Consider the following 26,777-nt stretch of genomic DNA (forward strand, 5'->3'; position numbering starts at 1 on the left):
TCTTGAACGTGGCCAGCAGCTTTGCCGACAAACAGGTCGAGGAGGAAGACAAATCTCATTGCTCCTAAAGCCACCACTGTCTGGTAGGACCTGGAGGGATGGGAGGGGGAAGGGCAGGGTTTGAGGAAGATGACTGAATTTGGAGAGGAAGGTGGCGGGACTGAAAAACCCCCGACTTCGGGTATCTCCCAAATCAGGACCTCCCTGCCCCAAGCACCAGTCAGACGGCACCAGATGCAAAGGCAAGAGGATTTTATTTGGGCATGCCCAGGCTCCCAGGTGCACGTGACCTCGAGATCCGCAAGGTTCGGGTCAGTGGCTGGGAGCCCCGAGCAGTCTCGGGGCTGGTCCTTTTATAGGACCCCTCAGTCCGTTACAGTAGAGCCCGCGCTTTTTCAGCCAGTAAATTTAAAGTATTACAACCAGGTCTGCACGCAGGCAGCCAGTCCTTTTAAAAATAAATCTTACACCTTGACCAATTATTGTTTAGGTGGGGTTCAACAGGGCGAACGTGCCGAGTTGCATACCTCCGGCCCTTGGTATGAGGAAATGACCTCCATCCGAGTCAGCACCTGGGGTTTGTTTCTGCCAGCTGCAGGGTCGGCTAGCAGGATGTGAGCTTATCGATTAACTTGGGTGGTTACTACTTAATTTACCAAAGGGAGAGTATGGGGTAATATAATTTTCTTAGCAAAGCATGTTACAGAAGCCAGAAATTGCTTGGTTAGACATAAAACTCTGTTCCCTTACAAAGGGACTCAGGGCCTGGTTGGTTGGGGAGGGGGTCTTTCAGACTACCACGAATCAGGAGCTCAAGACCCAAGGGAACCTGGGGATCTGGAAAACCCCAGCTCCCAGGCCCTGTTCAGCTCAGCAACAGCATCCCTCAACGCTCACTCCTCCACCCAGTGTTTTCCCAACCACCCTGCTTTAGGAGCATCGTTTTAAATTCTGCAACAGAAGAACAGAAATGCCCAAGATACAACCAGCAGTTGAGAGCTGATTCTGTGAAACCTTCTGTCTGCTCAATTCGGTCAGGTCTGCAGTCACATGATCTTCATCACCTAGCTAGACCTTCACTTCATGTGACAGGAACTAAATGGACTAAAGGTAGGGTCCCTGAGCTAGTGTAGGGGCAGACCGCTAGTCAGCCGGTCAGGAACATCTGGCTACATCCCCTGTGGCCTAAGGATGTTCAAGTATGCACCCCACTTCCTCTAAAAGACTTTGCTGACCCACCTGGATAAATCCCTTTGCCTGTGAGCTCTCAGCTTTGTATTCCTCCCCCTCCTGCCTCTCCTTATCTTTAACATTCTAATATACCACTGCTCAGTTGTAGATTTCTGGTCAAACAGTTTTCCAGGTAAAGAATGAGTTCAGGGCTGGGAAGGTGGCTCAGTGGTAGAGCGCTTGCCTTGTATGCATGAGGCCCTGAGTTCGATTCCTCAGCACCACATAAGCAAAAGGAAAAAAGCACTGTGGCTCAAGTGCTAGAGTGCTAGCCTTGAGCTGAAGAATGAGTTCAAATCCATGAACATGGTCTATATCTCATTCCTTTAATTCCTCTTGTAGTTTTCCATCTGGAGATGTTATACATCTCTGCAAGGTCCGCTCCTGGATGGCAAGCAGACTCCACCCTCCTCGCAGCAAAGGGTCTGCCCAGTACCTGCGTTACCTAGGCAACTGGCACACCTGGAAGAGGTCACATCTGCATCTGGACTCGATGTGGCCACACCTTTCCCCACAACTACCCTAGATAAGGCCTAGCCCAGGGCCAGATGCTTTCTTTCCCAGCCATGTAGAGGACCAACATGGCCTGGTGCCAGGTGGAACGATGCATAAATCTACCCCTTACCTGAATACCGCATGCGCGGTGTGCTTCTTACTCAACCTCCTCTTTACAAACCTAACATAAATGGTTCCGTTTGAACCAGGGAAGGCCTTAAAGTCAGGATAGATGGGATTCCTCTCTGTTGTTTTTTTTCCCCCCGCTTTTTTTGCTCTGAGGAATACCCACAGTTCTGTCAGCCTTTTTGTGAACTGGTCTGTCTTCTGCGGACACAGCGCATCTACCATTTTTCTTAAGTGTGTGCTTAAATGTATCATTTTTTTTAACATTCTCATTCTTCTCACTTTTCACCTCTTTTCTGGTACCATATGGCCTCACTATGGAGTCTAGACAATTGACCTTGGGCGTTAGTTCACTGAACATTGCCGTATCCTAACTCCCTGAGTCAGGTAAGCTCCACCAGCCAGGACCCAAAGCAGGCAACATCTGGGTCTGTTGCCTGTCACCTGGTGAGAACATGACATGTTCTTCCTTGGCTTCCACTCTCGTATTCTCTCAATGGCTTCATCACAAACCACAAGATCAGGCCACAAGGCCAGATGATTACGGAGTAGGAGCCCCTAGGTCAAGAGCAGCTAAAACTGCTGGGGTTCAAGATGGCCATAAAAATGGTTTCTATTAAACCCAAGTCCCTCAAGACGAAGACACAAACAAAACCAAGGGGTACAGTATAAGGAGAAGAAGGCATGAGGCTATCAGGGTAAAGAAAGGGCAGAAAGTGAACTTAACAGACCAACAGACTCCCCCCGCCCCCCCCCCCCCCCCCCCAGGGAACAGCCTGAGAGGGACGCCAGAATCCTCCAGACAGACTGGGAGACAGTGACATGCTCTCTTACAATAAGTCGCAGAAGCAAGTCAGATGTCCAAAGTCTGTCAGAATCGTGTACTTGAGCTGACTTACAACTCATTAATTTTGGAGGTTACAGCTAGCCATACGTTGCTGCTGTAGATGACACTCTGACAATCAGCATTGAGTTTCTCTACAGAAACTTGAGGGCTTCTTTTTCTAAAACACTGACTCTTCACTGAGGCCTGTTGTGTGCACATGAGCATGTGCGTGCGTGCACGCGTGCTCACCCCCACCCCCATATTGTATTATCTCGGTTGTGGTAACCTTTGGCTCAGATTTTATTCAACTGCAAGACACGTTGAGTGTTTGCAAACCCGTTTGTCCAAAACTATATACTACAGGGTTCACCTGGCCGCTGGCCCAAGGCAGCGGGCATGTGTTTCTTCTACCACTCCCTTGTGCTTTTGGTCAGCAGCTCTAGCACTGGAAGTCCCTCAGCCTTATCATAAAGCCGGGCCACTTATCAAGACCGTGACGTCAGCCGCAGAAGGAATTCAGCGGTTTCTGGATTAAGTTGGTTACCACATTAGCCTGCAGACCTCAAGACCAAGGTCAAGATGTTAAAAAAAAAAAAAAAAAAAACCTTTTGAAACCGGTCCATGACCAATGAACGGACAATTACAGGTCACCCAGCCCAGCACATCAATAAAAGTTGTCCTCTGTCGTGGAGAGGGCGGCCTGGCTACCTCTGGTGGGAGCTAGCTCCTTTGTGCCCTCACTCTGACATCTCAAGAAAGCCTGGCTCGCCTCCTTCTCAATGTGTGGCCCAATCTCCTTTCTTCTGTGTCTATGCCACAAGGTCCCATCTGGACAGGGACGGTAGGAAGGAGTGAGTCTGTTCACCTCTGGGTTCGGTGTTGTAGGGCAGGGTGTGGACAGGGCTCAGCTCTGAGGCGGGCTGTGTGCTGCGCAGCGTCCTGCTGGGGGAAGAGATTGTGTGAGGCACAAACGAGACACGGAGCGTCCAGGCTGGATCTTTGAAGGCAACCTGCCTCCTACTAGTCCCCCTTCTGTTTCTGGAAGGTTCTATCATATTGGCATGGGAACAAACCGCATCTAACTCAGAACACCTGGTATCCTAATCATGTTTTAAAAAACAGATTTCCTTGGGTTTTCTGCATACCTTCTCTTGTCATTTGAGAGTAAAGACTCTGTGTGTGTGTGTGTGTGTGTGTGTGTGTGTGTGTGTGTGTGTGTGTGCGTGTATTGGGGCTTGGACTCAGGGCCTGTTGCTCTTGCTTGGGCTTTTTCACTCAACTCAAAGCTGAGACGATATCACTTGAACCACAACTCCATTTCTGGTGTCGGGGGGTGGTTGCTTGGAGATAAGAGTCTCATGGGGACTTTTCTGCATGAGTTGGCTTCAAACCACAATCCTCTGTTCTCTGGCTCCCGAGTAGCTAGCATCACAGGCGTGAGCCACCTGTGCCCAGCTTCTTAGTCTTTATGCCTTTTACTTCAATATTCTCGCTCACAACAGGGGCTCCAGTGCGATGCTGACCAGGGGCCTATCATGCTGACATCCTCACCTTGTTCGCGCTCTAAAAGAAAGAGTGTAATCACTGTCCTAATGCACATAATTTAGCTATCGGCTTTTTTGCAGACGCTATTTACATGGTCATGTACCATGTGATGCCACTTCAGTCAATGACAGGCCAAAGCTGATATTACCTAGCAATGTTATAACTGCCCAGGTTTGCTCCAGAACACACGCTGATGATTACTCACAGGTGAAACTTCCACATGATGTGTTTTACAGACTGTAAAACATGATTGTATATCTTTTCTACAGTTGACATGACAAAGCTCATGGATCAAAAGAAAGAACAGCTGGGCACAGTGTCTCAAGCCTGTAATCCAAGCTACTCAGGAGGCTGAGGATTGTGGTTCAAAGCCAGCCCAGGCAGGAAAGTCTGTAAGATTCTTAGCTCCAATTAACACCAGAAAACCAGAAATAGCACTGTGGTTAAAGTGGTAGAGTGCTAGCCTTGAGCAAAAGAGCTCAGGGACTGTACCCAGGTCTTGAGTTTGAGCCTTGTGATCTATTTAAAAAAAAAAAAAAAGATAAATGGTGGCCTTCATTTCCCTTCCAGTCATCAGTTCTGCCCCAGAGTAACTACTGTGCTCATTCCTTCCATGTTGACGGGTATTTTTATATACATGGACGAACTCAGGGCTCAAAGATTGCAAGGCAGGTGCTCTACCACCTGAGCCACACCACTTCATGCTTTGTGCTGCCTTTTCTCTGGAGTCACCCACGTGGTGTGATTGGTAGTTGGTCCGTTCCCGGGGTCGTGTTCCATTCTCTTGAGCACCATTGAACCACTGATAGGTAGTTGATTGTTCTCAGTTTGAGTCAGTCCCAGATGATTCTACCACACACATTCTCGCCAATGTCTTCAGCCTGGCCCAGCTGGGTTCATCCTCTACCTAGGAATGGAGTCTGATTTTGCACCATGTCCATGGTGTGGCAGGAGGTGGTTCTCAGAGGAGTCGTCCTGGGTGGTAAGGTGTGGGCTGGTGGGAAGGGGTGAGGAACAGAGCCTGGCATTAACTCAGAATCTTCTGCCAGACTTTCTCCTGATTGCCTTGTGCGGTATCAGGTGTGCTCCACAGAGCTGGACTGGTGGTTGAACTACTTGGTGAGGTGCCTCGTGGGACCATGTGGGATGGTAACTGGTGGTGATTGGCTCTGGAGCTGTGCCCCCTAGGGATTAAAACTGCACCCCTTATCTGGGCGCCAGTGGCTCAGGCCTGTCATCCTAGCTACTCAGGAAGCTGAGATCTGAGGATCTCGGTTCAAAGCCAGCCCGTGCAGAAAAGTCCGTGAGACTCTTATCTCCAATAAGCCACCAGAAAACTGGAAGTGGCGCTGTGGCTCGAGTGGTAGAGTGCTCACCTTGAGCTGAAGAGCTCAGGGACAGCCCCAGGTCCAAAGTTCAAGCCCCATGACTGACAAAAACAAAACTGCACCCCTTTCCACTTCCTAACTCAGGGGTCTCTTCAAACAAGCTTCTCGCTATCCCCACGTACTACACTGCAGGAGAAGGAGGCTGGTCCGCAGCCTGGCTACCAAGAAATCTCCTGGGGGCCATCACCCCAACCCCAGCTGCTTGACAAATGCCATCATCACACGGAACTGGCAATCGCCCCACGCCAGGCACAAAGTAACATTCCTAGGAATTCATTTTATAACCTAAGGACAGAAAGGCACGAAAGTCCTCTGAGAGTTTCAAGCATCTGCGGATGGAGAGACAAATTGCATTCCTGGAAGGGAAGGCTGTGTAAATGTCAATTCTCTCCCAAATTAAAGCACATCCAATTAAAACCCAAATTGGGGTTTTGTAGATTAGAAGGGAAAAAAAATTGTAAAATTTGTCTTGAAATGCCAACATTGTGATTGCCAAGAACTGTGAAAGCAAAGGCACGGGAGTGACAGAGCCTGGAGGAGATGTGCGTTAGCACAGAGAGGCCTCAGGATGGAAAATGCCATGAGAGAAGAAAGGGGCCCTGGCCAAGTGGGAGAAAGTGCTGGCAATTTCTGCAGGGCAGGCTACGAGATGCAGTGTTTTAAACTTGGCACCGATGGCTCAGTTGAAAGGACTTCTATCACTACAGCAGAGAAAGAAAATGGATGAGGGGCCAGGTGGTCTTACAGCATGGTCAGACTGGCCTCGATTCACTCTCCTCCTGCCTCTGCCTCCCCACGGCTGGAATGAAAGGCATGTACAACCAGACCTGCAAGAACCTGTAATTATTTTTTTAATAAGAATTTTTAGTTTTTTGTTTTTTTTTTGTCAGTCATGGGGTTTGAACTCTGGACCTGGGCACTGTCCCTGAGCCCTTCAGCTCAAGGCTAGCACTCTACCACTTGAGCCACAGAACCACTTCCGGTTTTCTGGTGGTTTATTGAAGAGTCTCACGTACTTTCCTGCCTGGGCTGGCTTTGAACCGCGATCCTCAGATCTCAGCCTCCTGAGAAGCAAGGATGACAGGCATGAGCTACTGATGCCCAGCAAACTTTTAGTTTTTTAACTTATATTTTTGTTATCTTTAAGGACCTGCAAAAAGGAGTTACCACTCAACAAGGCAGTTTATAAGTACAGTGCCTCTTGATCAATGTTATCCCTTTTTTCATTCAGGAATTAAAGTTTTTCATAAATGCTATTTATTTCTGTTTTGTTTTATATATGTTTATATTTTAGATCTAAGTTCCATAGGGGAGAGAAAATATGCCCCCTATGTCTCTCTGAGCCTGACTTATTTTCACTTGATATGATTTTTCCTACCCAGGTGCTTACATTTATTACAAATGACATAATAGTATTCTTCCTGATGAATGAGTACCCAGATGCGAAGGCAGCCTGGGCAGACAAATCCAAAACACTCTTACCTCCAATGAACCAGCAAAAATCCAAAAGTGGAGCTATGGCTCAAGTGGGAGAGCGCCAAGAAAGCTGACTTTGGTTTCCATCATGGAGCGAGATGAGCTTTGTAAAAGTCACCGCGTGGACAGCATCTCCTCATTGTTTGGTAGTCCTTAGTCAGAGCACTATATAAGTTCTTGGGTTCAGAACCAGGAAATGTTTCCAGATTAAAGCTTCTGCTTCACCACTTCCTGAATATTTACCTTAAGAAAACCCACTTCTCTTTTGCATTTTCTCACACTTCTGGGTATTTCAACTCGTGGTCCCTTGACTCCATTCTTCTGGGCCTGTAAATGGTGAGGCAGAGCACCATGGCGGTGAGGACGTGGTGGAGGAGGCAGAGACAAGAACTGGCAATTTTTTTAAATGAATAATTCTGACATCAAGAATAGGTCGACAGAACCCCAGAACAAATCTAAAGAAAACAGAAGAAAGGAAAGTAATGAGAAAATGGATCTGATTGCTTGGACATGGCTTAAGTGTCTGCCCCAACCCCCAAATTTTCATGTATTGGAGATCTGGTTCCCAGTATGGAACATTGGGAGGTGTGTCCTTTAAGAGGTGGGGCCTAAGAGGAGGTCTTTAGGTCATTGGGACTCTGTCCTCAGAAGTCATTAAGGTATTACTCACGAGATCCTGGTCAGTTGGCATAAGAAAAATGTTATAAAGCCTCTACCCAGCCTCTCTAGTTTCTGGTTGGTTGGTTTGTTTTACTAATTTATTTGGCAGTGAAAGTCTCACAGACTTTCCTGCCCAGGCTGGCTTCAAACCATGATGTTCAGATCTTAGCCTCCTAAGTAGCTAAGATTACAGCCAGGAGTCACTGGCAGCTGGCTGGCTTCTGGTTTTGCAAGGTGATGATGTGAGCTGGGCCAAGTCAGTGCCAAACCCTTAAACTTCCAAACCTGTGAGATGAATCGGCCTCCTTTGTTTTCAAAGTTAGCCTGCCTCAGAGATTTCATGATCATAATTTAAAACGCCAGACTAGGCGGGTGCTCATGGCCCACACCAGTAATCCTAACTACTCAGGAGGCTGAGATCTGAAGGGTCATGGGTCAAAGCCAGTTCAGGCAAGAAATTCTGTGAGACTCTTATTTCCAATTAACCACCAGGAAACCAGAAGTGGCGCTGTGGCTCCAAATGGAAAAGCCTTGAGTGGAAAAGCTCAGGGGCAGCACCCAGGCCCTGAGTTCAAACCCCATGACTGGGGAAAAAAAAAAACCTCAGACTAACACAACCAAAAATCAGAAAAACGGACAAGTGTATTGAAGACATAAAAAGAGACAATCTCTGCTCTGCAAAATACAATTCCTGAATAAGGTGGGAAATATTAATATAATATAAGACACAGTATAAGACACAATGGATAAAACAGATTATAAACTTTTTACCCATAATCCTATCTAGTAAAGGTAAGTATTTTGCCGTAGATGATTTTCAGAGATGGATCAGAGAGAAACGAGAAAAATCATAATGGCCTACAGTCAAGGAAACTATTGAAGAAAGTTCTCAGGCAATTATCTCCACAAAATGGCTATGAGCAGCCCGGTCACTTCACTGGTTGGTGTTGTGAGATCAAAGACACAGCTAACTGTGTTGATGCTTCAATTAATGCTAGGTGAAGATAACACATTCTGACACCAGAGTGTGACAAATAAAAGAGGAAAAACATCATTTTAGCTATGAATAGAGAGGCGCAGAAATTCAACAGCCCCTCTGAAGAGCAATGAAGTCCTTCCAGCACAAGTCTCAGAAAGCAGACATTTCATGCCTGAACATCTATTTGGGGAGAAACGCCTTTAATGTGAAAAAATGCTTAAAAAATAATAGCTGTTCAACTTGAAAGGCACAAGAGTATAAAGAAAAAAAAACAGAGCCAAAAGGAAGTAAGAACCCCTTTGTAGATCACCTTTAGAATAACAATAAAAAATTAAATCAAAATAATTAAAAAATGAACAAAAGAAAAAGCCACTAGAACCTGAATTCACTAGATCTTTAATGCTGTATTATTTTTCTTCCAGTGTTGCTGTGTATTTTGCACAATTGGAACTACCACAATGTGTGTGTGTGTGTGTGTACTGGGACTTGAACCCAGGGCCTGAGCATTGTCTCTTAGCTTTTTTGCTCAAGGCTTAACCACTTGAGCCACAACTCAGCTTCTTGCTTTGATGGGTGGTTAATTAGTGATAAGAATCTCCTGGGCTTTCCTGCCCAGACTGTTTTTGAACCACAAGCCTCAGGTTTCAATAACTAGGATTTTAGGAGTGGGCCATGGACACCTGACTGGGGATAATTCTGCTCTCTTCTAGTGGGGCATCTGACAACTTGCCTCTGCACTTCCAGTTGTCACAATGTGCCCGAGGACACATGTGTGTGTGTGTGTGTGTGTGTGTGTGTGTGTGTGTGTGTGTGTGTGTGTGTGTGTGTGTGGTGCATCACTGGCCTCTCTAGAGTAGAGGCCAAGGGTAATGCTGAACACTGAGCGATGCCCAGGACAGTCCTCACAGCAAAGAATTCTGAATACATAGTGGTATATGCTGCCATTTCCAGCTACTCCGGAGACAGAAGGAGGAGGATCAAGGTTTGAGGCAGTCCTGGGCAAGGACCCTATCTGAAAATAAATCAAAGCGAAAAGACTAGGGCATGATTCAAGTGGTGGAACGCTGACAGGAGGAAGAGAAGGAAGGGGAGGAGGGAAAAAGGAAAGAAGGAAGGAGGGAAGGAAGGAAGGAGGGAAGGAAGGAAGGAAGGAAAGAAGGACTATAGGTCAAAGCTGCGAGGCCCTGATCAATACCCAGCCTCCTTCCCCTGTGTGGGGTGGGCAGAGGCTCCTGCCTCTCTGGAGGATGTCCATCCGGGTCTCTGGTCCCTTACATGGCGAAGGCCTGGAGAGGTTTCAGCAGGAGAGCTGGTCTCTCAGATCCGCTGTAGATCGCACACCCCCTGGAGGTGCAGGAGGAAAAACCAGTGCCGGGAGTTAAGAGGCCAGCAGGGAAGGTCACCTGAGGTTACTGGCTTGAGGAGCAAGCCCACAAGGAAAGAAGGATCACAGGTGTCCTTCAGGACCCGGCTGAGACTCCTAGCTGACAACCTGAATGAGACCAGGGCAGATTTTGCCCCACAGACAACACACAGGAGACTGGCCAACACATTTATTTATTTATTTATTGTTGGTCGTGGGGTCTGAACTCTGGGCCTGGGCGCTGTCCCTGAGTTCTTCCATTTGAGCCACAGCACCACTTCTGGTTTTCTAGTGGTTAATGGGAGATTAGAGTCTCATGGACTTTTCTGCTTGGACTAGCTCTGAACCGTGATCCTCAGATATCAGCCTCCTGAGTAGCTAGGATTAGAGGCGTGAGCCACCAGGTGCCTAGCCTAGATTCCTTTTTATACATTCATGCCCAAGAACTCTGCATCATAGTTACTGATGTGAAAGCAGCGCTTCTTCTTGGGGCACCAGAGTAAGCTGGCCTTCTCTGGGGGATGTGGACTTCGAGTGACAGGGGCAGCAGGAGGCCCCTCCAGCCTTGGTGCAGGCCTTGGGTCTCTGGACTGCGGCCAGTGGGAGGATTTGATGGTGCGCCCCTGGTGGCGTCATTGGGTAGCGCCTCTGCTAAAGTCCATCTCTCTGCTCTGAGTTCTTTCCTTGCTAGACGTTTGAGTCACCTTCTATGAACAATTTGCAGCATTTTAGATTCAGAACAAGGCAAATCCAGCAGCTGGCATTCTACCACTTGATCCACGCCTCCAGTTGAAGAAAGATGAATATTTAAAAGAGTCACTTTCAAGCCAAATCTATTCTTAAAAAGGTAGCCACTTTTGGTTCATTCATTTCACACCCATCAGCTGGGGGTGGGCGGGGCTGTGGGATTCAGGACTGAGACCGAGAGGAAGGGCCTTCAGTGCTCCCAGGATATGAACCAGTACATATCTCCCCTGTGGTCAAACCATGAAACAGAGGCACTGGGCGGGGGGAGGGGGAGATCTGAGCCAGAAGCCAGCCATGGAAGAGAGTTCCACGCATGTCCTGAGCTTGTCAAACACAGGCACAACACCCCACAGCAGTGGCACTCAGCGGGGCCGGATCCAGGCCCCGTCTATTCTTTTAGATGGCGCTTTCACAACACAGATTTTGCCCACAAGTGAAGGCCAGAGCTTGGATTCGTCCTCAGAGAGGAGGGTCTGCCGGCCCACCCAGCAATCACACTTGTTCATCTGGCTGTGGGAGGCCAGATGTTATTTACTTGGTGCTGATACAAGGGCTTGAATTCTGGGCCTGGTCGCTGTCTCTTAGCTGTTCTGCTCAAGGCTAGTACTCTACCACTTGAACCACAGCTCCACTTCTGGCTTTTGGGTAGTTCATTGGAGATAAAAGTCTCACAGGCTTTTCCTGCCTAGGTTAGCTCCCAAACTGCGATCCTCAGATCTCAACCTCCTGAGTAGCTGGGATGACAGGTGTGAGCCATGGGTGCCTGGCTTCCTCTAGTTCCATCAAGGTTTCCACAGAGCTCTCAGCCCTTTGCACACAGCGAGCAAGCAGACTCCATAGCGGCTGGTTCTTTTGCCTTTTCCTGACAGAATGTTGGTCTGCATGATTTAAGTGCCCAGCGCAGCTCATCTTGCCATCTGCTTTGGGAATGTCTCCTCTTCTCTTGAAAGAGTAAATTCCCTCTAGATTGGTCGTTTGGCGAACATTCTTGTCCTTTTCTTGCTGTTATTCTGGAAGGACGCGAAGTTCTCGGTGGAGTGCTCACCCACCTCCAGCCCCCTTTCTGGGCTTGACTGACTCCTGCGTGGGAAGACACAAGTTATTTCTTCTCCCTCAGCTAATTCTTCTGCATTTGGTTTCTTGTAAATGGCTTCAGAGGCTCTCTTTAAGTTGCATGTTACGTCAAAACTCCCTTTGAGCTGCCCTTTGATGGTTCACACCTGTAACCCTCGTGACTCAGGGGGCTGAGATTTGGGGATTGTGGTTCAAAAACCAGGCTGGGCAGACAAATCTGAGAGACTCTTGTCGCTAATGAATCACCAAAAAGTAGAAGTATGACTCAAGTGATAGAACACCAACCTTGAGTGAAAAAGCTAAGGGACAGTGCCCAGACCCTGAGTTTAAGTCCCAGTACAAAAATCAACAAAAATCAACCAAACCAAAACTAAAGCTCTCTTTGATTTCTCCCTGGAGACACGGGGTTTGGAATTCTATTCATCCGGAGCACCAGCATCACGCAACTACTCCCAAGAAAGCCACCTGGCCCTCCTCTTCCTGCCAGCCTCCCCCAGGATCCCCCTTCCCCCCTGGCTTTCCAGAGCTTTCTTCTGGTGCTGTCCCAGGCTCTGGCCTGTGGTTGCTCTGAATGCTGCATGTGTTTAGATACATCTTCTAAAGATGACTTCTAAATGCCAGCCACAGCCCAACTTATTCCAAATGCCATTTATTTAATTGATTCTATCTATCTATCTATCATTGTGCTGGTACTGAGGCTTGAACTCAGGGCCTAGAGATGCTGTCCCTCAGCTTTTCAGCTCAAGGCTAGCACTCTACTACTTGAGCCACTACTTGCCGGCTTTGAGGTGGTTAATTAGAGATAAGACTCTAGCTGACTTTCCTGTCTGGGCTGGCTTTGGACCGTGATCCTCAGATCTCAGCCTCCTAAGATGACAGGTGTGAGCCACTGGCTTCCAGCTTCCATTTTTTAAAATGTGTTTTCCTAAAGCTTCTATCTGATTCCCCCCACCCCCACCCCCACCCAGCCCATGCCAAATAAAGAGCTGGTGATTTCCAGCTTTCTATTAATGATCTCCCGTTTTCACATTTCCAGTTGTTTTCCTGCCCAAGCATGCGCAGTTGAGCAGCATCCCGGCCCTCAATCATTTGCTGTGGAGTCTGGTTTTCATTAATGTCCACGCAAGGGGTCTTAGTCATTTTTCCATGAGGTTGAATTTTCCAAATCTTTATGTCTTTTTCCCTAACAGGGCTGAAATTCGAGTGGCCGGTTTGCCTGTGCAAGGACTGGTTCCCCTCACCCCCCACTCCTACACACCCCTATCCCTCCCCATCCTCCCCTCCCCCCCCCCAGGAAGAAGAAGAGCTGGGCAGGAAGACCAGAGGTTCTGCCCCGCCTTGCTTCTGGCTCCCTTGGCTCCATTGGCGCTGATTTGATTCCATCTGCTTGCTTCTATCCCGTTTGCATTTAGTCTTTTCATTGTACCTTGCTCATATTTTAAAAGTGATTCCTCTGTAAACAGAATATAGTGTGTTTCCCCTCCCTTCCCCTCCCCTACTTCCCTCCCACCTTCCCTTCCTTTTCTTCCTGCCTCCCTCCCTCCCTCTAGGATTTGAACTCAAGGCCTTGAGCTCTCTAGGCATTCTGCCATTCGTACCACACTCCTATCCCTTTTTTGCTTCTTATTTTTTTCCTGGAATCTTTTTTTCCTCTTGAATCTTTACTCTCCGCCCCCTCCTCCATGCTAGGATCTTGTGTTGTTGCCCTGGGGCTGACTTTGGACTATGATCCTCCTATCCAAGTAGCTTAGGTGTGCAGGGTCACAGCTTGCTGGTTGAGATGAGGTCTTGCTAACTTTTCGCTCAGAATGGTCTCAAATTGAAATCCTCCCACTCTCTGTCTCCCAAGTAGCTGGGATTCAAGTATATACCACCATGCCCGGCTCTCCTTTTGCTTTTTCGGTGGAGTCTTCACCCCGTTGACATATGATGTAAATGTTGGCACGGTGGAGCGAGGGCAAGCCCAGCCTGTCATTTTTTTGGTTATGTTTTCTATTTCTCCCATGTGTTCTTTAGCTATGGTCACTCTTTTCTTTCTTGGGATTAATCGTGTATGTTGCAGTCTCCTATTTTATATTCTCTGATGTTTTTTTCAGCTATACATTACATCTTTGTCTTCTTGTATTTGCTTTTTTTCCCTCTCCTTTTTGAGTAATTCTTTTGGTAGTTCAATAAAGCAAGCATTCTCTTTTGAAAGTGTCACAGCAAGGAAAGAGGAAAGAAGGGAGGGAAGAAGGGAAGGAGAAAGAGGCGGGTGGGGGGGAGATCGATCTGTTCCGCATTAAGGAAACGAGTTGAAGAGTGGAAAGCAGGTGTGGGTAATTTGCTGGTATTAAACACTTCTGAGCAGCACAGGCCCTGCGCAGTGTGGGCGTGGTGCCGTTCTTTCTTGTCTTTGCTCTGACCCTTGTAAACTTTGTTTCCTCTTGGCTTAGACCCCTGCCATCTGCTGATTAGCTTTGCTCTGAACAGTCCATGGCCTTCTGAAGAAAAGAGTGAGACTCGCAGCTCTGGATTTTCTCAGCAGTAATGGGTGCAGAGCGACGGCTCTCATCTTCATTAAGAAAATTGCTATGATGGAAATTAAAGTCTTCTTTCCATATTGCAATATTTTATCACCACTCTGGACTGGAAAAAAACCCCCACATGCTCAAGTATTACTTGACTTCTCTATGGATTCTATTTCCTCAAGGAGGGAAAAGCCTTCTTTTTTTTTTTTTAACATTAAAGTGTTCCCACACTTTACAACCCATGGATAGAAGCGAATGGTTTTTGTCAAAGTCCATTCATGTTCGATGAAAGGGACTCTTTTCAAGTCAGTGCGTTTAGCTAATGTGTGGAAATGAACCACCGTTTTCACCATTTGGCCTTAGAACTTTTCCATCGCCCCAAATGTCCCCGCAGGACGTCATTCCTCACGGCTCCCCAGCCTCACCTGCTCCTCCGAGCTCCTCCGGCTGTGGCCCTGGGGCCCAAGGCACCCTGGGAGCTCAGGACTCCCGCTGGGCCCAGGGCAGGCACTGGGCCATTTCCCCTTGAGCTCTGCAGAGCAGGTGCTAGCTGGCCAGGGCTGCTCTGAGCCCCGCCTCCTAGGGGCTCAGCTCTCACCCCTGGCATTTATTAAATCCCAGCGTGGGATTCGAGCCATCGATGTCTTTGTTCACTGGGCCTTGGAAGAGGGCAGAGCATGCCGGATTCAAGCAAAATGAAGCCACGTAGCTCTATCTATGGGTCTGCTCCCTACTGCTGTGTGGCCTTGGTTGAGTGGGTGAGCCTCTCTGTGCCTATGTTTCCTCATCTGTGCATCTGAATGGCGTGAAGGCTGAGCAAGTGGTCCTGTATTCAGTACTTGGCAATGAATCAGCATGCATCAACGGAGATTGTTGGGCACGAGTGAGATGCGCAGGCTCTGTGCTCTGGACAATATGGGGGCCTTCTGAGTCACACTCAGCCTCTTCTGGGGTGTGTGCTAAGCCCCTTGGTCATTTCCATCATTTATGTATTTATGTTTGATCTTTCTCTTGCTCTCTTCTCTCTCCTTCTCTTTCTCTCCCCCTTCCTCCCTTCTTCTCCCTTCCTCCCTTCCTTCATCTTCCTTCCTTATCTTCCTTCCTTTTCTTTTCTTTTCTTTCTTTCCTTCCTTCCTTCCTTTCATTCATTCTTTCTCTTCCTTTTCTCTCTCTCTTTCCTTCCTTTCAACATCTTTTTATTGTCATTATAAAGGTGTTGTACAGGGGGATTATATTACATAGGCCAGGTAAAGAGTGCATTTCTCTTTGGCCAATGCCACTCCATCCCTCGCTCTTTCCTGCCCCTTCTGTCCCCACCCACACGTTGTATAATTTTCTTTTTCCTTTTCCTTGTCCTGGTACTTGGGCTTGAACTCAGGGCCTGGGCATTCATTATCTCTTAGCTTTTTCATTCAGAGCTGGAACTCTACCACTTGAGCCACAGCTCCACTTCCAGTTTTTTGGTGGTTAGTTGGAAATAGGAGTCTCTGGATTTTCCTGACTGGGCTGGCTTTGAACCGTGACACTCAGATCTCAGCCTCCTGAGATCGGCTAGGATAGCAGGATCCTATCATCAGTCATGATTACAGCCACCTGAGCCATGGACTTTTCTTCTGGATTTGACCAACTGCCTGACAGAATTTGGTGAGGAGGCTTTAGTTTGGCTCACAGTTTTAGGGTTCTGTCTGTGGTCACGTGGCCCTGTATCAGGCTTGACAGAGCATGCTGGTGGTGGGAATGTGTGTGGGGGAGGCTGCTCACCTCTCATGGACACGGAGTGGGGAGGGCAAACGCGGGAGCCAGGGTGCTCCCCTCCCACACAGTGGCTACTTCCTCTAACTGGACCCCACCTTCTAAAGCTTCTACCACCTCCCAAAGGGTACTACCAGTATTCCACACACCAGCCTGTGAGGAACATTCCACAATTACACCATCATGGCTTATTTAGTTTCTTCATCATGAGACATTTCAAGGCTACAGAAAATTGATCGCTGAGCACATGCACCTGTCATCCGGCTACTTAGGATGCATACTTGGGAGGATCACTGTCCAGGCCAATCTAGGCCACAGCAAGACTCGATTTAAAAAATGAAAGTGAATAGGGCTGGTGACATGGCTCAGATGATAGCGAGTCTGCCTGGCAAACACAAGGCCCTGATTCAAAATCCCAGTAGTGTCAAGTAAAAGAGAGACAAAAGAAGAGCTAGAGGCACACACGGTAGCACATCAGCCCCGTGTGAAAGGAAGAAAATCATCATTTTACAGGGAAAACCCACAGAGTGGGTGACTAGACAGTTGGGCAGTGGCTCCATTTTCCTGACTCGCTGCGGTGCGAGTTGTGCACAGGGGTGCTGTCAGCAGAACCCCGTGTGGGCACCGTGCACCTGGCTGGGCTGTGAGGGTAAAGGCGCCAGGATTGCCCGGCCTTCCGCACCTGCCATCCTCATCCTCATCGTGAGAAAACCAGTCAGATCTCCGGCGAGGGAGAACGCCCAACTATCCTGGTCAAATCTGCCATGAAGAATCAGGGAAGGGCAGGCCAGCTCGAGGTGCCTCGGGAGGCAGATCCGAAGAGAATGGACCAGTTAGTGCCTGTGTGGTGACATCGGTCCACCAGCTGCACTGCGCGAAGCACCAAGGTACGACGACGCCAAGGGAACATTCTAGAGGAAGCCGAGTGGGAAGTCCAGGGATTGCTCTCTACCAGCTGCCCCCTCAACTCTTCCCAAGTTTATTCACAAGCCAGTCTCGCGCCCCCCACCACAATTCTCTTCACATTTTGTCTTCTGTCTCGATCTCGTTTTATAACCTTGCTATCCCACGCCCTGCTCTTGGCTGCAAACGTCTCTCAAAGCTGGCTGACAGCACAGGACAAGACACCACTCAGGCCCTGGGGCCCCTTTCTGTTTCTCCTGCCTGATGCCCCAGAGTGCTGGAGCCTCACAGGTCGGAACCGGGGCCGCACTGCCCCCTCGTGGAGAAGCAGGGGAGGTGCAGGGAGGCTGGTGGATGGACTGGGCCTCTCACCTCTCTACTTGGACCTTAATCACGTGGGCTTCAACCTGTCGTGGTGAATTCGTGGGGCTCAGCCTGTTCTTTTAAAAAGGCCCCATTTTTGCGAGGGGGCAGTGGGAGGATCGGGAGTTTGTTTTGCCTGGGCCCTGCGCGGGTCTCAGCTGCGACTCGGGCTTGGGAACGGCCAGGCGCTCCAGGCGAGGCATGGTTTGGTCCTTGATCCGAGGATGCGCTGGCGCTAATGCATCAGTGCTCGTCAGAGCTCAGCCCGGGAGCACTGCGGGTCTCCAGAAGGTCCCGGGTCCAGGGAAGGGCATGGAGGCAGTAGCAGACACTCAGGACAGGCACACCTGCCTGGCGGAGGCTGGCATCAATCCCACGCCCGTGCCCACCTCCCTGGGTGGCGTGGACTGCTTGACCCTCAGCACGCTTTCTACACGTGGCTGAGGACTTTATAAGACGGGGTGCTAGATCTCCGTGCGGGGATGGAGGAGAGCGCACTGCTGCTCGGGGTGGTTCAGGCCCGGCAGGGCCAGGCCTTTAAGCTCCAGCCCATGTGAGAGACACCGCGGGGCAACTCCTAGAGGCTTCTCTAGGCCTCCCCAGCTGGCCTACCCGTCCCCCTGTGCATTCCAGCCAAGTGGGGGCCCGAGCCGCTGCATTCTAGAGCCAGCCTGAGTTATTTCCTTGGAACAGTGAGATCTGCATGAGAAACATTACTTAGGATCATAGATTCTGTAAAACCACCGGTGAACCTTGTGTAAAACCCAGGAAAAAACATGCACAGCTTCCCTAGATTGCTCTTCGGCAGATTGCAGGAAAAAGCATTTACCACACAGACGCGGGCTTTGCATCCCTGAGCCCAATGAGCCCAATCTCCAGTACAACGGGGGGAAAAAACTGCCACAAAACCGAATAAATTGCAGAGGATGAAATTTCTTGCACAGAACCCTGCTGGTCATTGTCTTTGGAGATTTACCTCCCGGATTGGGTCTCCAGGCCTGGGGGCGGGGCAGGCCACACAGCTCACTGTAGGCTCACATACTTAACATCATTCACAATTGCAGAATGGCATGGTCTTGTGCAAGCATTGGGCAGCATGCATGCTGGGAGGCCAGCTCCCTGGAGGAGCCATACTTCGGTGCTTAGGGCATTTCTGGGCCCCAGGTGCTTGGGTAAGCAGGCTGGCTTAGCAGGAGCAAACAAGGAAAGGTGAAAAGTGGGACTGACCCCGCTGGCTTTTGAGTTCTTTCCGTAAGGTTGATTCTGGGGGCTGGCAGGCTTCTCATGTCTTGTGGGGAGAATCTTCTTGCTGCCTTCTGACCTTCTGGGACACTAGGTGGTTAGAGACGGCATGAGGCTCAGAAAGATGCTATAGGCAGACACAGAAACAGTGCAAAACACATCTTGAGTGCAAGAACCCAGGGCCGTGTCCAGGCTGGCCTCTTCTTCTAAGGCACCTCGCTGGCACTTGTGAGATTTCCCATGCCCTGAACACAGCACATGGAGCAGCCCGTGCGCTCGGTCATGTGTGGTCCTTACAAGCTAGGATGGCAGGGAACGAATCACACAATCCCTGTGCAGCCTGAGGCTCAAGGTGCGGGACTTTGTAGCAAGAGGGCACATCAAGCTGATGTGAACCTTACCCGAATTCCTGTGGGCATGGCCACCCTTAGAATCAGCCCTGGCAGAAGTCCCACCTCAGTGGCTGGAACCACCAAGGAGACATGAAAGCCACAGGAGGAGGCTGTTACTCAGACGCAGTCTCTGGGCAGAGCCTGCCCTCCCTGCCTGCGCTGCAGGGAAACGAGCGTCTCACTTGCTGCGCAGGTGAGGGGTGAGGAGGGCTGTGCTCAGGTGAGGTGTCTTGCCGAATCCCGAGACCAGCTCAGCTTCTCAGGTGCCGCCTACTGCCTGGTGTCCACACCCGCCTCTTCTGCATGGTCTTGGCATTGCAGCGGCTCATCATCTTCCTGTGTTAATCGTAAAGGACCAAGGAGCCAAAGAGAGGGCCTACTCCCTGAAGCCCTGGGTCTGCGGAATATGAGACATGAAACCACACAGGCCCCGGGGCAGGGGAGAACAAGTAACCTAGCAGCACACGTCATCTTGACCAGGGGAGGTGATGGCAGGGTGTTTGTTTTACAGCAAAACGTGTGCCCGCGCCACCTGCCCAGGCCCTTCACAATGGCAGAAATGCAGCTGTCTACGTGACATCAGAAAAATGGACAAGGCTGTTTCTCCAAAATTTTATTTTAATTTAAATTACAGGGCCAGCCAGATATTCTGGTAAGAAAGTCACTTTTCCTCAGGAGAAGGGAAATGCTTCCATGGCATAGTTAACAACTGTATACATCTCCACTTTTTGTTTTTCAAGGAAGGGTTAAAAAAAAATCACATTAAGTAACTGACGTAAGTAAAATTAAACCTTTATAACACAAAAAGAAACCACTCCCAGTATAATTATACTTTTTGGTAATATGAATATATTAAATGATCCTAACTTCAAATGCAACTTTTCAACGTTTTAAGAACAAAAAGCACAAAAGTCCTAAGTGTGGTCAGCTTCTGACATGTTAGAAACACAAGGATGTTTTCTTGGGCTCCCTGCGCCCCACTATCTCCCACGAAGAGCCCAGAGGTGCTCAAGTGGAAGCAGGTTTGGGCGCACTTCCTCCTTTTGATCTGCTGGGGAACTCCTGAATCACATGGCCCTTGCCCAGAACTGGAACTCTCATCACGGCCGAGTCTGCCTTCCGATGCAGCTCAGAGATTCTCTTTCTGGGAGACCAGTAGAGAATGTGAGTTATTTCACATCATTTCTTATACAGACAGTCTTGAGAAAGCCTATGACTATAGACTGCCATTTAAACTTAATAGAATCAGATATATGTGTATTTTCTGGGGTGGCTTTTCTAACTTGTGTTTCTCGAAGGAGACCTTTAAAACCTGCTTTAAAACAACTGGGAGGCTCATTTTACTGGCTGATAAATAATGCAATTAGTAAGAGACACTAGCAAAGAGTGATTACAGAAATTTTTCACCCAGCTATAGCCATGCTGAATTGGACCTGGTAAACTCTGATTGTTAAGTTGTTAATTGTGACCAGCTTGTCACTGAGATGAACAGGTACCATTCTAAGAGACAGAATGATAGTGTCTAGGGAACATTGTTCTGCTGTGGTTACAGTCACAAAAATGTGGTGCAAAATCAGTTACTTTATAAATACTGATAATTTGCAGCATTAAGGAATAGGACATTAAAAAAAATAAATTTCCCCATAGGACACCTATGACAAGGAACTCTTCTTTTCCTAAGAGAAGCCAAAGGTTTAATGATTCAGTTTCACAACTATTGTACTGTATTACTTACTCTAAGAAAGAAAGGGTGCTCTGTAGAGATCCCGCCCCCCGCCCCAGCCCCACACAAATAATCAGCATTAATTTAGCATAATTGGTATCATTCATAGATCTGGCAAACTTATGACTCATTTTAAACAAATAAGGCCAGTATTAGGCAGGAAAGTGGAGCAAACTGAGTTTCAGGTCTGTCATTCCAGCCTGCCGATGGAACCCCATTGGTAACTGAATACAAACGATTGATTTACTTTTTTCTTTTAATGCGGTTGATCCTTAAATGTTAAATCAGCATTTTCATGTGATCTGAAGTATTTCAATTACATATGAGCATTCATTTTTTTTTTTTTTTTGCAAAACCCCAGTATTAGGTATAGTTACATACTGCTACAATAACATTCCTCTGCTGTACAAATTAAACCATTTTAAAAGAAGAAATGAGCACTCTAGGAATTATATACAAAAGAAACCTGTAAGCAGTGTTGAAATGAAATGCAGGGTGTCGTTGCTAGTTCTACTGTTTTAAAATACCTTCAAAAAAGTAAAATGAACAAATACCCTTCAACATATCCAGGTTTACAAGTCTCAAGAAAATCAAATGTCAGAAAGTTCTAGAAAGCTGTGAAAAGCATATATACATTTTTTTTTCCTTATGACCTTATGAAGCTTCACACTCTGGAGAAGTTGCTGTTTCAGTATCAATTTATTTGCACGTCAACTTTATCCTCCCCCAAGCTCACATCGTGGACACAGATCCCTCTGATCTCCAAAACGCTCTGCACGTGCCAGCTCCCTTAGCGAAGGCGGATGGTGGGCGGCAAGGGTGCCAGGCGAACGCCACCCCATGTGCCCATCTTCACCGAGGAGCAATGCAAACACACGGGGTTGGCTGGTAATAGCGATGCCCTCTTCCCTACGCCATTCTCATCCATACATCTGCCCTCATGAACACAGCCATGTTCACATCTCCTGTAGCAAACAGAGTCTTTGAATTCTGAATGACACAAAGATCAAGGGAAAAAGCCCACGTGTGCGCTAGCGTGCAGGCAGCAGCAGCTACGTTCTCCAACCTGGACTGAAAAACAAAAAGGTAAAATGAAAACCGTTCACTTAACAGCAGATTAGCAGTAATGTTCCTCATGAATCGATAAGAGTGCCTGATGCTGAATAGCTAACAGCAAATGCTGAATTTGGGTTTAATATTGTAGGTGTTTATTGGAAATTAGGCTTCTTGCTGTGCTGGTCTCTTCAAATCCCTGATCTGTTTAACTAAATAGGTCTTCTCATCGTTGAACTGCTCATCCTCGGTCCGGTCGTTCTGGAACTTGCTGAGGAACTCGATGAGCTTGGTCTGGTTCTTGAGCAGGATGTCCAGGATGGGCTGTGTCTTGTTGGGATTGGCCACAAACACCTGTGCGAGAGGAACCCGCATCAGACAGAGCAGACGCCCGTCCAGCACTGCGGGGCAGGCGGGGAAGGACAGACGCCTGTCCCACTGCGGGGCAGGCAGGGAAGGCAGGTAAGCAGTTTTTGCTTTAGAAGCTCTTATTTATACAAAATGGAGGGAAAAGAATTAACAATTTGATGTTGTAATATGAAGAAAATTGCCAAATACATTCTGTCAGCCCTGATACACAGAGTTGGATGTCAGAATAAAATGAGCAGAATTTTTCTCTGGACTTAGGAGGTAGTTTGTTTTTGAAGAATAAAAACTTCCTGGGAGAGAGCAAAAGAAGGGGTGACACTGTCCAAAAAGCATTGTACTCTTCACCTAACTTATATAACTACAACCCCTCTGTATATCACCTTTATAAGAACAATTTTTAAAAATTTAAAATAAAATATTTAGGGGCTGGGAAGGTGGCTCAGTGGGAGAGTGCTTGCCTTGCATGCATGAGGCCCTGAGTTCGATTCCTCAGCACCACATAAGCAGAAAAAGCCGGAAGTGGTGCTGTGGCTCAAGTGGTAGGGCGCTAGCCTTGAGCTGACGAGCTGAGGGACAGCGCCCAGGCCTAGAGTTCAGGCCCCACAATGGACAAAAAATAAATAATAAATAAAATAAAAAAATTAAAAAATCAAAAATTTACTGAAAAAATAAAAAAAACCTTCCATGCAGGTACTGGTGGCTCACACATGTAATTCTAGATACTCACAAAGCTGAGATCTGAGGATTGTGGTTTGAAGTCAGCCCAGGCAGGAAAGTCCATGAGACTCCCATGTCTAATTAACTACCATGCAGCTGAAAGGGGATCTGTGGCTCAAGTAATAAGAGTGTTTGCCTCCGGCCAAAAAGCTCCCAGGCCCTGAGTTCAAGCCCCAGGGCCAAAACAACACCACCGACACCAACAACAAAAGAATAAAAGCTTCCATGGGAAGCAATAACACATGTCTCTTAGCCAGGAATGGCTGCACACGTCTATAATCTAGCCCTCAGGAGGCTCACGGCAGGAGGATTACGCATTGAAGGTTAGTCTGAGCTATATAGTCAGACCCTTTTTGCTGTGATGAGTAACCATTTATGCTACAGACAGATAACATCTACTCTGCCTGCACATTCTTCTTTCCAAATAGCATGCTTCAGTTCTAGGCCTGTCTGGAATGTTCCACACAAGGAAACTGAATTATGTCGTTTAGCTTTCAAAATAAGGCTGACAAGTATTCAATAATTTGTAGTTGAGAAGAGATGAGAACAGTTCTGGAGATAAACATCATTCACAGTGTGCATACTCTACCTTGAAAACGTGAAAGGCCTCAAATTGGATGTTACGACTTTTGTCTCGGAGGAGGTTCATCATTAATTTGAGGTTCTCAGGTTTACTGATGTACTTTGTCATAATTGTGAAGTTATGTCTATCTAACAGTAGTTCACCAAGAAGCTGAGAAAACATTTCAATGGTTACAATTACATTACTATTAAGATTTGAAGCAGATCTGAAAATTTCAAAATAACTATCTGTGGGCACCGTAAACAGATGAACCGACGACTAAGGGGTGACATACGGGCAGTGGGGTGCCACCTCCCCCAATGACCATGCGTGCACGCCACACAATGGCCGTGGGAAGGAGATGCTGTTCTCGAAGCACACAAGGCACCCCTGGCCAGGATGGAGGCGGGCAGAGCCGCCTCTTTAAATGCCCGTCCATGTGTTCAGTGCAGCTGAGGCAACTTAAATCCTGTCTCAAAACAACAAAAAAAGAAACTACCTAAGAAAACAAAAGAAAAGTTACTAGTCATTTCTGTCCACTAGTGTCAGCTTGAATTAAAGAACTGGAGCAGCCACGGTTGTCAGTATAGTGACCTATAACTGGTATTGATTCCTGCCTACTGAACCCTAAGGGAAAAGGAGGAGCTGGACAGATGGGAAGGGCTGGAAACTTGCATGTCGCAGCATTCTTACTAACACATTACCTAGCCTCCTAGGGTCTTTAGTGTCTTTCTACAGAAAGAGATGTCTTCAAGGGAGATTTCCCCTGTGGTTGGGAGGAAAGAAGGCTGGGAGTCTTGACCAGTATGAGTTCAGGCATTTCTGAGGGCAGAACTCTGGGCAGAGCAGTATTTAAAGTGGATCTGTCAAAGCTCTTAAATGGAGTTATAGTATTTCTCCTAAATCCCTGTCATCCATCTATGGTTCCTCTCAGGACAGCTTGGGAGAATAGAGTGATGGTGGTAGTTATGGATTTAAAAACCACCACACGAGTTTTCTGATCAGAGGTCAGCAAACCTTTTCTGCAAAGGGCAACAGGAAATATTTTAGACTTTGCAGGCCATGTGGTTTTTAGCAGAACCATTCCAATATGCTCCTGTAGTCTGAAACAGCCAAGATGATATGTAAATGAACAAACACGTCTGTGTTCTATGAAATTTTATTTCCAAAAAATGGGCAGTTGGCTGAATTTGACCCAAGAAGTTTGTCAACTTCTGTTCTAGAGTAGCTTCAATCGTACATTTAGCATTTGGAAGTTTCAGTGGGAACTATGCGCAGCATGACCTGATACACAGCGGCACACATCCGGGATGTATTCATGTAGTTGGCACGATTCTAGTTTTTAAAGTATACCTCAAAACCCACACCACTGTATTGCTGGAGATGTCCTTTTCCAGCTTCTGTGTGCTTGCTCCTTTGGGAACAGGTTACCCCCCCTGCCCCCGCAACAGACCACGTCAAAGCCTGTTCTTTTCTGCAAGAGTACTGACCATGGACAAAATGCATTTCCCCCCAAAAGTCTAAAGCCACACCAGCACACCTTCCTTTCCCCAAGCCCAATGAAGAGAAATAGATGAAGGAAGGAAATAACCTGTCATACCTTCAGTGACTGTCTTTTTGTCACATAATTTTCTGAATGAAGTAGCTTCTCATATTCACTGAAAAACTAAGAGACAAGAAAACATATGTCAGGGTCACCCACAAAGAAAGATGTGCTTGTAACACTTAAGACACTCGAGGATGGCTCCAAGCACTCGGCAGCTGCTCAAGCTCTCCTGCCGCTAGGCTCCACACCTTCCTCTAGTGCTCTGAGAGGGCCGGGGAGGGGTGCTGATCCCTCTATCCAGAGGCCTTCCGGGGTGAATCCCGCCACGCCCAGAGACGGCTGTGATCACTTTTTCTGTCACCCCTAACTCCATGCCCGTAAAACACAATCCCCTTTCCACAATGTTTCTCCACAGTCAGGGCACAGCTCATTTCTTGGTGTTAAGATTACAAAATTCTTCCTCTTTTTTTTGAATGGCCAAAGAATTGATCTGTTCAAAGCATCACTACAAAGACAAAGGTTAGCCTGTTTTTTTTTCAAAGTACCTAGCAGGGAAAGAATATAATCAGCGATGCAATCCAGCGATGGGATAGCAGGCAGAGGTCCTAGAGAAGGTGAGAATTGGAGAAGTGGTCCCTTCAGGACAGGGGGAGAAGCAGCAGGCACAGGCTGAGAGGAGACTTGTGCTGAGATCTGAGGAGCACCCACCCAGGTCTTTGAAATAGCAGCACCGACAACAATCTGTTGGAATGCTGATGCTGAGTGGGTGCAGGCATGAATCAGGGAAGTAGGGATGGAAATGGTGGTCCCGTAGGGGCCGCAGCGGTCCTAGCTCTTAGAGAAGATTAGTGGGCTTTAAGGTTTGGTGTGTGTTATTTTTTGCTTGTCCTTGTTTAATGCTGAATAGCTCACAGAATCAGATGGCTATTGGATTCTGGTACTCACGGAGACTGAACTGGCTGTGGTGCCCTCTGCCCCTGGGAAAGCCATCTGTGCCTATGCTTTAGGACGAGTCCCCACTAGCCACTCACTAGGTTAGAGCAGGGGTTGGGCCAAATCCATCCAGCCTGTATTTTTTTTTTTTGCCAGTCCTGGGACTTGAACTCAGGGCTTGGGCACTGTCTCTGAGCCTCTCTGCTCAAGGCTAGTGCTCTACCACTTGAGCCACAGCACTACTTTCGGCTTTTTCTGTTTATGTGGTACTGAGGAATCAAACCCAGGACTTCATGCATGCCATGCAAGCACTCTACCACTAAGCCAAATTCCCAGTCCCAGCCTGCTGTTTTTATAAACAGTCATACTGGAAACTGCCATTGTCATGTTTATTGTAAACGTTCATCTATGTACTGTTTATGTAGTGTTTTGCACCTGCGCGTCCACAAATATTCATCTATATGCCCTTATGTAGTGTTTACGGGGACTTTCACAGTATGATGCAGGAGTCTGCATAAGCCCAAAAGGCCTCAGATGTTGACTATCTCTATCTGCCTTGCTTTCTAATAGACATTTCAGATAGAATTTTACTGTCTGGGGGCTGGGAAGGTGGCTCAATGGTAGAGTGCTTGCCTTGCATGCATGAGGCCCTGGGTTCGATTCCTCAGCACCACATAAGCAGGAAAAAAAAGCCGGAAGTGGCACTATGGCTCAAGTGATAGAGTGCTAGCCTTGAGCTGAAGAGCCGAGGGACAGCGCTCAGGCCCAGAGTTCAGGCCCCATGATAGGACCACCCCCCCCCC

At 47.8% G+C, this 26,777-nt stretch overlaps 1 protein-coding gene across 1 annotated transcript in view; it reads right to left on the reverse strand.

Annotated features, from left to right (window-relative positions):
* Positions 1 to 19,812: 19,812 nt before the first annotated feature.
* The window catches only part of Cab39 (calcium binding protein 39), an 80,455-nt gene continuing 73,490 nt past the window's right edge, over positions 19,813 to 26,777 (reverse strand). Inside the window, exons 7-9 of the mRNA XM_042678986.1 lie at positions 25,096 to 25,161; positions 23,523 to 23,666; positions 19,813 to 22,201 (exon numbers count right to left, since the gene is read on the reverse strand). Coding sequence (XP_042534920.1) covers positions 22,013 to 22,201; positions 23,523 to 23,666; positions 25,096 to 25,161 — 399 coding nt within the window. The 3' untranslated portion in view covers positions 19,813 to 22,012. The remainder of the gene's footprint in view (positions 22,202 to 23,522; positions 23,667 to 25,095; positions 25,162 to 26,777) is intronic.

Source organism: Dipodomys spectabilis, unplaced genomic scaffold (assembly GCF_019054845.1).
Source record: "Dipodomys spectabilis isolate Male_0828 unplaced genomic scaffold, ASM1905484v1 ptg000051l, whole genome shotgun sequence".
NCBI lineage: Eukaryota > Metazoa > Chordata > Mammalia > Rodentia > Heteromyidae > Dipodomys > Dipodomys spectabilis.